The sequence below is a fragment of the Carassius gibelio genome, chromosome B4 (genome assembly GCF_023724105.1).
Source record: "Carassius gibelio isolate Cgi1373 ecotype wild population from Czech Republic chromosome B4, carGib1.2-hapl.c, whole genome shotgun sequence".
Classification (NCBI taxonomy): Eukaryota; Metazoa; Chordata; class Actinopteri; order Cypriniformes; family Cyprinidae; genus Carassius; species Carassius gibelio.
Genome location: NC_068399.1, coordinates 561256 through 574834, shown reverse-complemented (window position 1 = coordinate 574834; position 13579 = coordinate 561256). Strand labels below are relative to the sequence as shown.

The window sequence follows — 13579 nt, the reverse complement described above, 5'->3', positions numbered from 1 at the left end:
TGAATCTAGCAGCACAGAAAATGTACAAAATTGCTTCCATTGATATATAGGCAGCCCTAACCAGAGCAGGGGTCATGTGGTTCAAGAGGTCCTCTATGTCCAAAACAGAGTTGACAGAAAAGCAGCAGCTCCTTGGTTAAGGGTCATGATTCCAGTCCATAGACTTCCGTCCAATTCCCACTACAGGTCATCCTTTCCGATTACATTGACTTGTTGCCATGGGCTGTAAACCTCTTGATGATATTGTGCACATTGGACACAGTTACATTAAGGTCTCTATAGATTGACTTGTAAACCCATAGACAACTTTTTTTATTTTTTCTCCATGCTCAGTGTAATACACAACACAAAGGTTGAGTCAACTTTTCTCAATCTTAACTGGTTGCAAGTGTGATTGCTATATTGCCCACACCAGTTACTTGCCACGTGTCTACATACAAATGACAGGACCATTACATGCTTGAAAAGCAATTATTTCTTACAATTCTGACAAGAAGCCAATAATTTTGTCCAGTCCATTTTTGAGGTCTATGTGAAATTTTAACAAGTTATTTTATTTTATTTTATTTTTTTGTTGCAGTACAAACAAAATATAAACAAGCATGTGAATACTAGGTGGAGGTACTGGTCTGCTCATCTCTAATAATTGGAAATTTAATCTTTGGGTATCAACAGCTCCTTTGAATCTCATTCAGTTACTGTTACCTATCCTCTTAAAATACATTTTGTAGTTGTCTATCGACCCCCAGGACCACTAGGTAACTTTTTAGATGAATTAGATGTGTTGCTCTCAACCTTTCCTGAGGATGGTACTCCCCTAGTTATGCTTGGAGATTTCAACATCCACCTAGATACTCTGCTTGGCTCTTCTGATCTTAATTGAGGGTCAACTACTGCTATTCACAAATCAGGCAACCATCTGGACCTTATTTATACACGAAACTGCTCTACTGATCATGTTCTGGTTACTCCACTGCACACGTCGGATCACTTCCTCCTCACTCTTAACCTCAACATGATCCCTGACACATCACTTACCCCTCCACATGTCATCTTTCGACGTAACCTACGCACACTTTCACCCTCCCGGCTATCTGCAATGGTTTCATCTTCACTTCTTTCACCTAAACTGTTTGCATCTTTGGATGCTAACAGTGCTACTGATACTTTCTGCTCCACTCTTACATCTTGTTTAGACACTGTTTGCCCCTTATCTTCCAGGCCAGCCCGTAACACCCCTTCTGCCCCTTGGTTATCTGATGTTCTACGCCAACACCGTTCTAAGCTTAGAGCTTCTGAAAGGGTGTGGCGCAAGTCCAAAAATACTACTGACCTTATTGTGTATCAGTCACTCCTATCTTCTTTCTCTGCTAATGTCTCCATTGCTAAAACGACATACTGCCATAACAAAATTAACAATTCGTATTACTCTCACATGCTTTTTAAAACATTTTCCTCACTTTTTTGTCCTCCTTCCCCTCGTGCTTCATCTCTAATAGCTGACAACTTTGCCATGTTTTTCATTAATAAAATTAAAAACATCAGTCCACAATTTTCCACACCACAACCTGTCAAGCACATATAATCAGCAAACATACACTCATTTACGTCCTTCTCTTTACTCTCTGAGGCAGAAGTCTCCAAACTCATCCTTTCTAATCATCCTAATACTACTACTACTACATCCTACTATCCTATTCCATCTCATCTCCTTCGAGCCATTTCTCCTGCAGTTGTACCTGCACTCACTCACATCATCAACACTTCCCTCCACACTGGTGTTTTTCCCTTTTTTCCCTAATTTAGACAGGCGTGTATAATTCTACTACTTAAGAAACCCACCCTCAAGCCATCTCTTTTAGAGAACTACAGTTCAGTTTCTCTTCTTCCTTTCATTGCAAAACACTTTGATCTAGCTGTGTTCAACCAAGTTTCTTTCTTTCTCACACAGAACAACCTCCTTGACAGCAACCAATCAGGCTTCAGAAGTGGACATTCAACTGAGACTGGCAAGAGCAGAATCCAAATCTTCAGTACTTATCCTGCTTGATCTGTCAGCTACTTTTGACATGGTTAACCACCAGATCCTCCTATCAACCCTACTGGCAAAGGGCATCTCAGGAACCACACTCCAGTGGTTTGAGTCTAACCTATCAGATAGGTCCTTGAGAGGTGAGGTGTCCAAGTCACAACAACTAACTACTGGGGTGCCTCAGGGCTCAGTTCTTGGACCACTTCTCTTCTCTGTCTACATGGCATCATTAGGTTCTGTCATCCAGAAATATGGCTTTTCATACCACTGCTATGCTGATGACACTCAACTCTACCTCTCATTCCATCCTGATGATCCGACGGTAGCTATTCGCATCTCAGCTTGTCTAACAGACATTTCTTCCTGGATGATGGACCATCACCTTCGACTCAACCTTGCCAAGACAGAACTGCTTGTGATTCCAGCAAACCCGTTGTTTCATCACAACTTCACCATCAAGTTAGGCACATCAACCATAACTCCTTCAAAAACAGCCAGAAACCTTGGATTTATGCTTGATGATCAGCTATAGGGTTAATGTGAATAATGGGAGATGGAAATTCATTTTGCAAATAAATTTCCTCAAGCACATCAGAAAAGACATGTGAGGTTTGCGCTATGAGACTGTAAATCCTGACAAATCAGCAGACTTATCTTGTTCCACAGCATCTGAAATTTTGTTGTGGTCATTCGGAAATGCCCAAGCAAAGTCTGTCAAAGTATTTATGTATAACTGCCTCCCAGAACTAGTTCCCAAACAGCAGCATACACCTATTTTTAGTTTAAATGTATGTTAATCACACTTGAATCCAATTAGTGCTCTTTTAAAGCAACATTTTGGCGCTCTAGCGGTTAATAAACAAAACTGCATGCATTACACGGAAAAACATTCTAACCAGAGCTACTTCTCCAAGTTTGTCTATGGCTATTCATGCATGTGAATAGGTATGTGTTTCCTCGCAAAAGTGATGACCTGAACAAGCTACAATATTTCAAAAATAATCACTTATTATAAATGTACTGTAATTTTTTTTTTTTTTACATACCTAATTTATCCTGATTTTTCTGCAAACAAAGCTCTATCGTTGAGTTATGTAGCATATATTGTTGCTTTTTTTAACTGACAGAGAGACACGTTTTAAAACATTTTTGTTTATTGTTAAACGCCAAACAGCAACAAAAACATGCGTTTTCCAGTAAAATTTTTAAAGAAATCAAAGAGTTCTAACATGTATTACACGTATTTGCGCGCGACATTGGACAGCAGCGGAAATCTAGACTGATTATCACGTCACCACTGGCCCACCAGGACACTTGATTCGCTCAGGAGTCGATGCACTCCTCATGCAGATAGTGTGTGAGCTCGTTATCTGCTCACGCTCTCTTGGGTATGGGCACTGACGCGGAGGTTGTCCGTGACTTCAGCAGGTATGCCTGTTACTTTCACGCCTGTATTTTACAGATTTCGCAAAGGCTTCAGCTACTTCTTACTGTCGGCCGGTCTCAGCTGTTCTGTTTGATGTTGCTCCGTGACCTGATGCTTGAGGGGGCAGCTGCGCTGGATGACCGGGGACACTCTAAAACGCTTACCGTGAGAAACGCTTAACATGGCTTAATGTACTAAGACAGTGATATTAACATACCAAACTCACTAAAAATCATACTAATAAAGTATACTATCTATAAAAAAAATAAGATGTTTAATAACACGTTAAGCCTTATGATGGTTTTCTATGAGAGGAAAAGGCTTAACGTGTTATTAAACGACTTGCATTCATATTCAGGGATCATCTGATTTTTTGTAGATAATATACTTTATTAATATGATGTTTAGTGAGTTCGGTCTGTTAATATCACTGTATTGTTACATTACACCACGTAAAGCGTTTTTCACGTTAAGCGTTTTAGAATGTCCCGATGACCTCAAATTAGATGTATTGCCGCGTCACAGGAACCTTTTTGCAAATTTTGCATATCGGCTCATCTATATTCGCTGGCTCGCCCTTTTCATTGGGTTGAAAGCAAAAATGTTTCCAAACTGGTGACATGACATTAGGTTTTGGGACGAGATTGAGCGCCTCCCATCGTTTCAGCCGGCCTATTCCAAACAAACGAAGCACCATAAAGCTACAACGGCTCGCGAGAAAATTACAGTCGGAACCATATAGTATCATTAATTTATTTAACATTGAATGCACAGTGAAAAAAGAAAAAAAAAAAAAAAAAAAAAACTGAACACTGCGGTTGCTATCTTTCCTCTGCGGTTTGATTGTCAATAGCGCGGTATTACAATATTGCAGTTATCGCTACAGCCCTAACTGAGGACAACGGAAGTTTATTATCAGAATGCGTTTGCAAATGCCGTTTCAGGCATGTGTTATTTTTGAAACACTTTTCACACTGAACACACTTGTAAGGCCTCTCTCTCCAGTGTGAACTCTGCTGTGAGTCTTAAGGTTTCCTTTAACTGTGAAGCACTTTCCACACTGAGGACACTTGTAAGGCTTCTCTCCACTGTGAAATCTCATGTGAGTCTTAAGGTTTTCTTTAACTGCGAAGCACTTTCCACACTCTTGGCAAGTAAAAGGCTTCTCTCCAGTGTGAATCCTTATGTGTTTATTGAGGTGTGATTTATGTCCGAAACTCTTTCCACACTGATCACAATCAAAAGGTTTCTCTCCAGTGTGAACTCTCATGTGGCCTTCAAGTTCTTTTTTCTGTTTGAAACTCTTTCCACACTGAGAGCAAATGAAAGGTTTCTCTCCGGTGTGAATTCTCATGTGAATTTTAAGACTTCCTTTTACTGAGAAACTCTTCCCACACAGTTTGCAGGAGTACGGCTTCTCTCCAGTGTGAATCCTCATGTGGATATTAAGGGTTGATTTCTGTGTAAAACTCTTTCCACACTGAGAGCATATGAATGGCTTCTCTCCAGCATGGATTTTTAAGTGAACTTTAAGACTTTGTTTTCGATTAAAGCCATTCCCACACTGTTGGCAGGTGAAAGGGCTCTGTCCAGTGTGAACTCTCATGTGAGACCTAAAACTTTCTCCTCGTCTGAAGCTCATCTCACACAGTTTGCAGGAGTAAGGCTTCTCTCCAGTATGAATCCTCATGTGGACATTGAGTGTTTTTTTCTGTGTAAAACTCTTTCCACATTGAGAACACATGAACAAATTCCCTTCAGTGTGGATTTTAAAGTGACTTTTAAGGCTTTCTTTTAGATCGAAACTCCTTCCACAGTGTTGGCAGATGAAAGGACTGTCTCCAGTGTGAACTCTCATCTGGACTTTAAGGTTTGTAGTTTCTGTTTTATGAGTCTGTGAGTAACTAAAAGATTTTTCTCCAGCCCTGAGGTCATGATATTTCTCTTCCATTTCATTCAGGTCTTGACTCTCCTCTTTCAGCGCCATCAGGTCTAGAGTGAACAGAAAGGAATACAAGTTATCACCTTGGCACAAAGATATGAATTCTTTTAGACAAACTTGTAAAACATCAAATGCCAAAAGTTCAGTGGGTACCAAAATGACTATTACCACTGCATATACTCGCAGCTGTAAGGTCACAACGTTAAATCAAAACCAGACACATTTGAAACTCTAGATAAAATTATTAATCATTTAAGCCCTAAAGGTATTTTGCCTCACTGAAGGTTTTTTTTCTCTAAGTGACATACACACAAGTAACAAGCAAGGCGATTAAAAAGGTTGGTATAGTTTGAAAGAAAACTTTCTGAACTTTCAGGGGGAAAAAAGTTTTTAATTGGAAATTCTCCTGAGCTATTAATGATAAAAATTAACGGAATAAAATTTGCTCAAGGAACATTATTCATATCTGTCTTATTTGACATTCAGTCGATTATGTTCTAAAGTTGATTATGTAGATTTTAACATGCTGTATCTGAATTAAATTAAATGTGGTGATATCATTAAGTAATCAAAAGTTCCTTGTCAATAGTTCACTTTTTCTCCATGTTACTAAAGATGCTATGGAAAAAAGCCTTTTTTTTCTCCTGAACTGAAGCCTTTTTCAATCACACAGTGCAGGGCCACTGGTTCATGCAGTGTATTAAAAAACTAACCATTGGCTCGGCAGCAGAGGCTCTTTCCCAGCCTGACCTGTGTCCCTCTGCCAGCTCAAGAGACCTGGTTTAATTTGGGGTAAGCGACGACAAGCTGTCAGATGACAGTATGTCATAGGCAGCTTTGGACACAGAGGAGATTGTTGGGTTTGGTTTTCCGATCTCGCCCCCTTGCCGTCGTTTGCGCCCAGTGCTCCGAAGCCAAGATGGATCACCAACTTATCCCATCTCCTCTCGAAGGTGGTTGAAGAGCTGGGTTTGGAGTGGTCTCCACTGAACGACCCCTCTCACAGCCACAGCTCTGTTTAGGGAAGTCGTGGCCTAATGGTTAGAGAGTCGGACTCCCAATCGAAGGGTTGTGGGTTCTAGTCTCGGGCCGGACGGAATTGTGGGTGGGGGGAGTGAATGAACAGTTCTCTCTCCACCTTCAATACTACGACTTAGATGCCCTTGAGCAAGGCATCGAACCCCCAACTGCTCCCCGGGCGCCGCAGCATAAATGGCTGCCCACTGCTCCGGGTGTGTGCTCACAGTGTGTGTGTGTGTGTTCACTGCTCTGTGTGTGTGCACTTCGGATGGGTTAAATGCAGAGCACAAATTCTGAGCATGGGTCACCATACTTGGCTGAATGTCACGTCACATCTGTGCTTCCACAATATTCAGTCGGTTTAAAAATATGAGGTATACTATTCGACAAGGAATTTTCAGTCCATTTTATTTTACTTTACAAATTCACTTCCACAAATTCAGTGGTTCAAATTCGGCAGAAAATTCAGCATTTCACATCCAGGAGCTGCAGGAACATGCATCGGTGCTCTACTGCCTATCTCCAGCAGTCATTTATAAAAACTGATTTGCAGGAATGGAGGAGGTGGTAAATAGAAATTATGATAATCAGGGCAAGTATGTACTGTATATGAGGAAAAGCTGATGTTTACATTTGTGCTTAGTTGGGAATCATTAGAAATTTTCCGGTTCTGGTTCTGCCTAACGGTTATGGTTCCGATTCCATTTCAGTTACAATCATTAAACGACTATTTAAAAAAATAGTGGTAAGAGAAAAAATCACATTGCTCAACTACTCAATACTGTTTATTACTTATTGTCAACTTAATTTAAAGGTTGGCAATGTTAAACTTCACCATATATATTACACTATACAAATTATACAAAACTATTATGCTATTACTATTTTACCTTCATTGAATGTAGTGCTGCTGGAAGGTAGTAAGTAATGTTGAGTAATGCTAGTCCATCAACTAGCATTTGCTTCAAAGTTTATGTTTTTTACAATATCAGTAACGTTTTGCTTTTTAAACAGGATTAAGCTGGTTGGCCAAATAGTCCCTTGAGGGCTAAGACACTTGTTCATTTCCCTAAATTAATGAAATATAAACTGTTATACTTAAAAACATGAATACACACACTCCATAAAGCCCTTATTTTGACCTGTACACTAAATAATTTAACACTCATACTTACATAACAATAGCACTCTATTTATTTAGTGGTCCAAGTTGACGTCAGTATGTATATTAATGACAGTTTGGGGGAAAATATAATGTAATTTAGTGGAGGCAGGTGCTGTGCGCTGCCAGTACACGTACGGTTAAACAAAACAACGTACACAGTGATCAAAGGCGCGAGCGTGCATACAGTCATTGGAAACATATGTTTGGCAGTTAAAGACACGACACAGCATGCACGTATGTGGAGTGTACGTTATTAGATAAATGTGCTCAGTAATTGAAGAGGTGGCGTTTCTGTTATTTGGTTTGGTTTCCTTTATGGGAAATGACGAATTGTCAGAAAACCAGCTCAAGGCTGCTCACAGCGCTTGATCACGTGCCACACCAGAACCATTTTAATAAGAACTGGTTCTCAGTTCCCGACCCTAGTGCTTAGTTTCCTTAACTTTGTATGGCTTGTGTGATGCTGGGTTGTAATACTAGGGGTTCCCCTCATACGTCCCACTCCAGGATTCCCATAGACGCGTAACGTGAAAAGTGCATAACGCGCCTCAGTGAACTAATGCAGTGATATAAGAAGTCCAAACTTACACCTTACTAATGATGCAAACTATATCCAGTTATGTCGAATATAAACGTAACGTGCAAGGTTTCATGCTGTTTCCGTCATATGTATTAAAAAAACAAAATCTAATGAAGCAAACTATAGACAGGCAGATGAACCCAGAGTATTAATGCAAGTTACACAAGATATTCGCTACACATTCATCAAGGCTGCTGAAGGGACAATTCTTACTATAGGTGAATTTTTATATAAATATATATACCCCTTTACACAAACAGAGTACACAATTATGATTATAAAAAGTCCTCAAAATGATTTTTTTTATGTTCCTAAAAGGTTGTAGTATGTTTCTAGTGTCCAGGTTGATTTACTACAAGTGAGATTTTGCCAATACCTCCCTTACTGTATGTACAAAGCAGTGCTTAATTTGTAAATTTTGAGGTCCCGGAAAAAAGTGGGGTATGTGATTCGGCATGTGATTACGGTAACGGAGCATTCGCACAATCACATTGGTGGACTAGTTTAAGTGATTAAGAGCGTGCATCAGTTGCTTTTAGGGTCTGTAAGGTCATGAATAATATGGTAATGGCATGCAATTTTAAAACAACCATTTTTCAGGCCTAAAAATATTTAGAATTTTATTTTACAAATCTCTGTATAATAGTTATATTTAATCAGGTCCTAAATTTCGGCGGGGGACTGTGTGTAGCTATATTGCATGGTTTAAAAATGCTCGCAGCTTTCAAGTTTATAATGAGGGAAATAAATAAATTTTGTTATTGCATCATCTTTTCTTAATAAATTTGTCTGCCATACTGTAGATTGCATCATATATCTCTTATGTTTTCCCCTTTTTCATCAAGTAATGTGCGGTCAGATTTGGTATTTCTTTCTTAACCTAAAACAAATACATTTTAATGAATAAGTGATATATGAACAGTCCTTAGTTTTGAAGGTAAAAAAATAAACAAATAAACAAACACTGAAATCGGATTGGTATCGGTATCGGCAGATACTTAGAATGTTTGGTATCGGATCAGATGGTTTTGAAAAAGTGGTATCGTTGCATCCCTAGTTTGTTGATCCTAAGCAACCAAATACACACAATATGATGTCTGTTGTGGATGTTGACAAATAAAACTATTTCATGGCGCACTACTAAAATGGGGAAAAAGAAAAAGGGGGAAACAATAATTAAACAACGCTGTGTCGTCAGTGTCGGTATTGTATCAGACACTTGCACTTAATATTAGGCGATATGAAAAACAAGCTCAAGTGGAGTTAACAAGGTTTTTGTCGGTGAATGAGGTGGTCTGTCAATAGAATGGCCCCATCTGAGGCAAGTGCATCGCATTATACAAACCAGATTCCAAAAAAGTTGGAACAGTGTACAAATTGTGAATAAAAATTGAATGCAATGATGAGGAAGTTTCAAATTTCAATATTTTATTCAGAATACAACATAAATGACATATCAAATGTTTAAACTGAGAAAATGTATCATTTTAAGGGAAAAATAAGTAATAAAAATACATTTCATGGCATCAACACATCTCAAAAAAGTTGGGACAAGGCCATGTTTCCCACTGTGTGGCATCCCCTCTTCTTGTTATAACAGTCTGCAAATGTCTGGGGACTGAGACAAGTTGCTCAAGTTTAGGAATAGGAATGTTGTCCCATTCTTGTCTAATACAGGCTTCTAGTTGCTCAACTGTTTTAGGTCTTCTCTGTCACATCTTCCGCTTTATGATGCACCAAATGTTTTCCATGGGTGAAAGATCTGGACTGTAGGCTGGCCATTTCAGTACCCGGATCCTTCTTTTACGCAGCCTTGATGTTGTAATTGATGCAGTGTGTGGTCTGGCATTGTCATATTGGATAATGCAAGGTCTTCCCTGAAAGAGACGATGTCTGGATGGGAGCATGTGTTGTTCTAGAGCTTGGATACATCTTTCAGCATTGATGGTGCCTTTCCAGATGTGTAAGCTGCCCATGCCACACACACTCATGCAACCCCATACCATCAGAGATGCAGCTTCTGAACTGAGCGCTGATAACAACTTGGGTTGTCCTTGTCCTCTTTAGTCCGGATGACATGGCGTCCCAGTTTTCCAAAAAGAACTTCAGATTTTGATTTGTCTGACCACAGAACAGTTTTCCACTTTGCCACAGTCCATTTTAAACGAGCTTTGGCCCAGAGAAAACATCTGCGCTTCTGGATCATGTTCCTGTATGTGATGCAGTGCTGTCTAAGAGCTGAAGATCGTGGGGATCCAGTATGGTTTTCCAGCCTTGACCCTTACACACAGAGATTGTTCCAGATTCTCTGAATCTTTGGATGATATTATGCACTGTAGATGATGATAACTTCAAACTCTTTGCAATTTTTCTCTGAGAAACTCAGGGAATTGGTGATCCTCTGCCCATCTTGACTTCTGAGAGACACTGCAACTCTGAGAGGCTCTTTTTATACCCAATCATGTTCCCAATGACCTAATAAGTTGCAAATTGGTCCTCCAGCTGTTCCTTATATACACATTTAACTTTTCTGGCCTCTTATTTCTACCTGTCCCAACTTTTTTGGAATGTGTAGCTCTCTGGAAATCCAAAATTAGCCAGAATTTCGCATGACATTTCAAAATGTCTCACTTTCTACATTTGATATGTTATCTGTATTCTATTGTGAATAGAATATAAGTTTGAGATTTGTAAAGTATTCCATTCCTTTTTTACTCACAATTTTTACTGTGTCCCAACTTTTTTGGAATCGGGTTTGTATATATACCCCTATACACAAACACAGTACACAATTATGGCTATAAAAACTCCCCAAAAGGCTTTTTTTCATGTTCCTAAAGGTTGTTGTATGTTTCTAGTGTCCAGGTTGATTTACTACATGTGTGATTTTGCCAATCCCTCCCTTACTGTACGTACATGAAAAAACTATCGGGACTCATATTTCACACAATAAAAAAAAAACATTTAAATGAATTTTTGGCCTTCTGGAAAGTTTGTTCATTTACTGTACATGTACTCAATACTTGGTAGGGGCTCTTTTTGCTTGAATTACTGTCTTGGTTTGGCGTGGCATGGAAGTGATCAGTTTGTGGCACTTCTTAGGTGGTCTGGAAGCCCAGTTTCTTTGACAGTGGCCTTCAGCTCATCTGCATTGTTTTGTATTGTCCTCTTGACAATAGCCCATAGATTCCCTCTGGGGTTCAGGTCTGGTGAGTTTGCTGGTCAGTCAAGCACACCAACACCATGGTCATTCAACCAACTTTTGGTGCTTCTGGCAGTGTGGGCATGCGCCAAATCCTGCTGGAAAATGAAATCAGCATCTTCAAAAAGCTGGTCAGCAGAAGGAAGCATGAAGTGCTCCAAGATTTCTGTTTCAAAAAACACAAACTAGGGTGACCACCCGTCCAGCGTAGCGCATGCGCGCACAGCGTTTGAATCCCAATTCATGTGTCCCACAAATTGAGAGACTGTCACGCATTATCAATGCTTGCTCAAAAAAAGTTGGTCACTCATCTATATCTGGAGTCAGCCACCCGTCGATCACGGTCAACAAGTCAATCTTGGAAGCATTTTAAGTCGATCGCGAAGATTTTTCAAAAACTGAGAAAAACAGGTGTGAGCCTCCGCTGACTGCGCGCGCACCTCCCGAAACAGACGGGACATTTATACTTGACGCAGCTGTTTTAGACTGAAAACCAGACCATACAACTGATTTAGACGCAGGTGCCGGTGTGATGAGATGTACTAATATCCGTCTGCTCGGGCATGATTGTTTTAGGCCTGTAATTGATTGATTATTGAGGTAATAGGGATTGCACGGTTCGCTTAAAAAAAAAAAAACGTTTCTGTTGATGCATGCACATTCTGGCTTCCCAGATATTACAAAAACATGAGAAAAAAAAACTGGACAATTCATTCACTCTTGTTCAACGTGAATGCTTTATATGAGCTAAAGTAAATTGTAAGTGGAAGTGCATATGTCAATTCTGTCATGAGCATACATCAGCAGTTACACATGTTTAGAGGAATAGGGCATTATTAATATACCATGTAAGGTGGTATGTGCTAGAAATGGGTTAACCACTATCAGTGAGTCTGCCCGTGGGGTGGGGGCCCAAGGCAGTGTCTCACATTGTCCCTCAGAAACATACCCCTTGTCCCCCCTTGGGCTTATTAGCAGGTGGTCACCCTACAATAAACCAACACCAGCAGATGACATTGCACCCCAAATCATCACAGACTGTGTAAACTTAACACTGGACTTCAAGCAACTTGTGCTATGAGCTTCTCCACCCTTCCTCCAGACTCTAGGACCTTGGTTTCCAAACGAAATACGAAACTAGCTCTCATCTGAAAAGAGGAATTTGTACCACTGGGAAACAGTCCAGTTCCCCAGTATAATGATACATAGTTTGTCAAGATTAATTTTGTCCCGTTTCATTTAATCTATTTGTAAACATTGACACTTGCAAACAAAGAGTGTTCAGGCCGGCATCCAGGTGCAGGTTAAAAGGTTTAAGTGGGAACTAAACATCTTTTCCAAATAGAAATATACAGTCACAGTCACACAAGAATTATTTATTACACAGAACTGTACCAAGTATCACTTGGTCACTGAGTGTAGTTTGAGCTCCTCCTCAGTGCATCCTATAAACGTTGTGTCTTTCACACAACGAGTAGGTTTTTCTTTATTAGAAAAATTATATTTTATAGGAGTTGGATTTTGTCTTTAGCTTGCATTTCTTTTATATCACGTAGACAAAAGCTTAAGTAAAAATATTAATGTGCAATAGCACAAAAATACAGAAAAATGCTCTTAATATTTATTTTTCTAGCTGACTGATGAACTTATGGACACTAAATGGTTATTCTAAGGTAAATGTATTGTTACGTCGCAATGTTTACAAGCTTTACACGTTTATTGTAGTTTGAAACACTGAATGAGCTTTTACATGAAGCATTTCAATAAGTTGTGGGCCCCTGTAGGCTCTCTTATAAAATAGTCTACCTTTTGATGTTCATTTATATTTCATCATACTATAGAAGTAAAGAGAAAGATATAATGGGTTCACATGCCGCTTGAACAGAGGCACTGAAGTGATCGTGTCTGCCGCATTACATATTTACTATTTGAATTCCCTTATGAATTTGGCATTATTTTAATGCTAAAAATAAAAAATAATAATAACAATTGATTAGACATATCTTGAATGAATCGCGATTTCTATAGCAATTCAATGCTTTCAAAATATATACACATTAAATTAATACACGCACAAATTAATGGAGACCTTGACCAGTGTTCTTGAATCATGCTTCTCTTTCACACGCTCCACTATTACAGGATTGCACTCGCCTATGAATGCTGAATCGAATCTAATCGCTGTCTACCGAAAGATTCACAGCCCCAGTTT

General features: G+C 39.4%; 1 protein-coding gene across 6 annotated transcripts in view; it reads right to left on the bottom strand.

The window, feature by feature from the left end:
* LOC127956156 (gastrula zinc finger protein XlCGF8.2DB) overlaps nt 1-13579 on the bottom strand; it is a 37503-nt gene that overhangs the window by 22356 nt on the left and 1568 nt on the right. For 2 of the 6 annotated variants that reach the window (XR_008153502.1, XR_008153503.1), the window contains exon 3: nt 8206-11465. The exons of 3 other annotated variants lie outside the window; for them this stretch is intronic. Coding sequence is in view for 1 of the 3 variants with exons in the window: in XM_052553899.1 (XP_052409859.1) it covers nt 4399-5450 (1052 nt within the window). In the remaining 2 variants the exon portion in view is untranslated. Of the gene's footprint in view, nt 1-3043; nt 5451-8205; nt 11466-13579 lie in introns of those variants that run through there. One more of the 6 variants, XM_052553899.1, reaches the window with a different exon arrangement.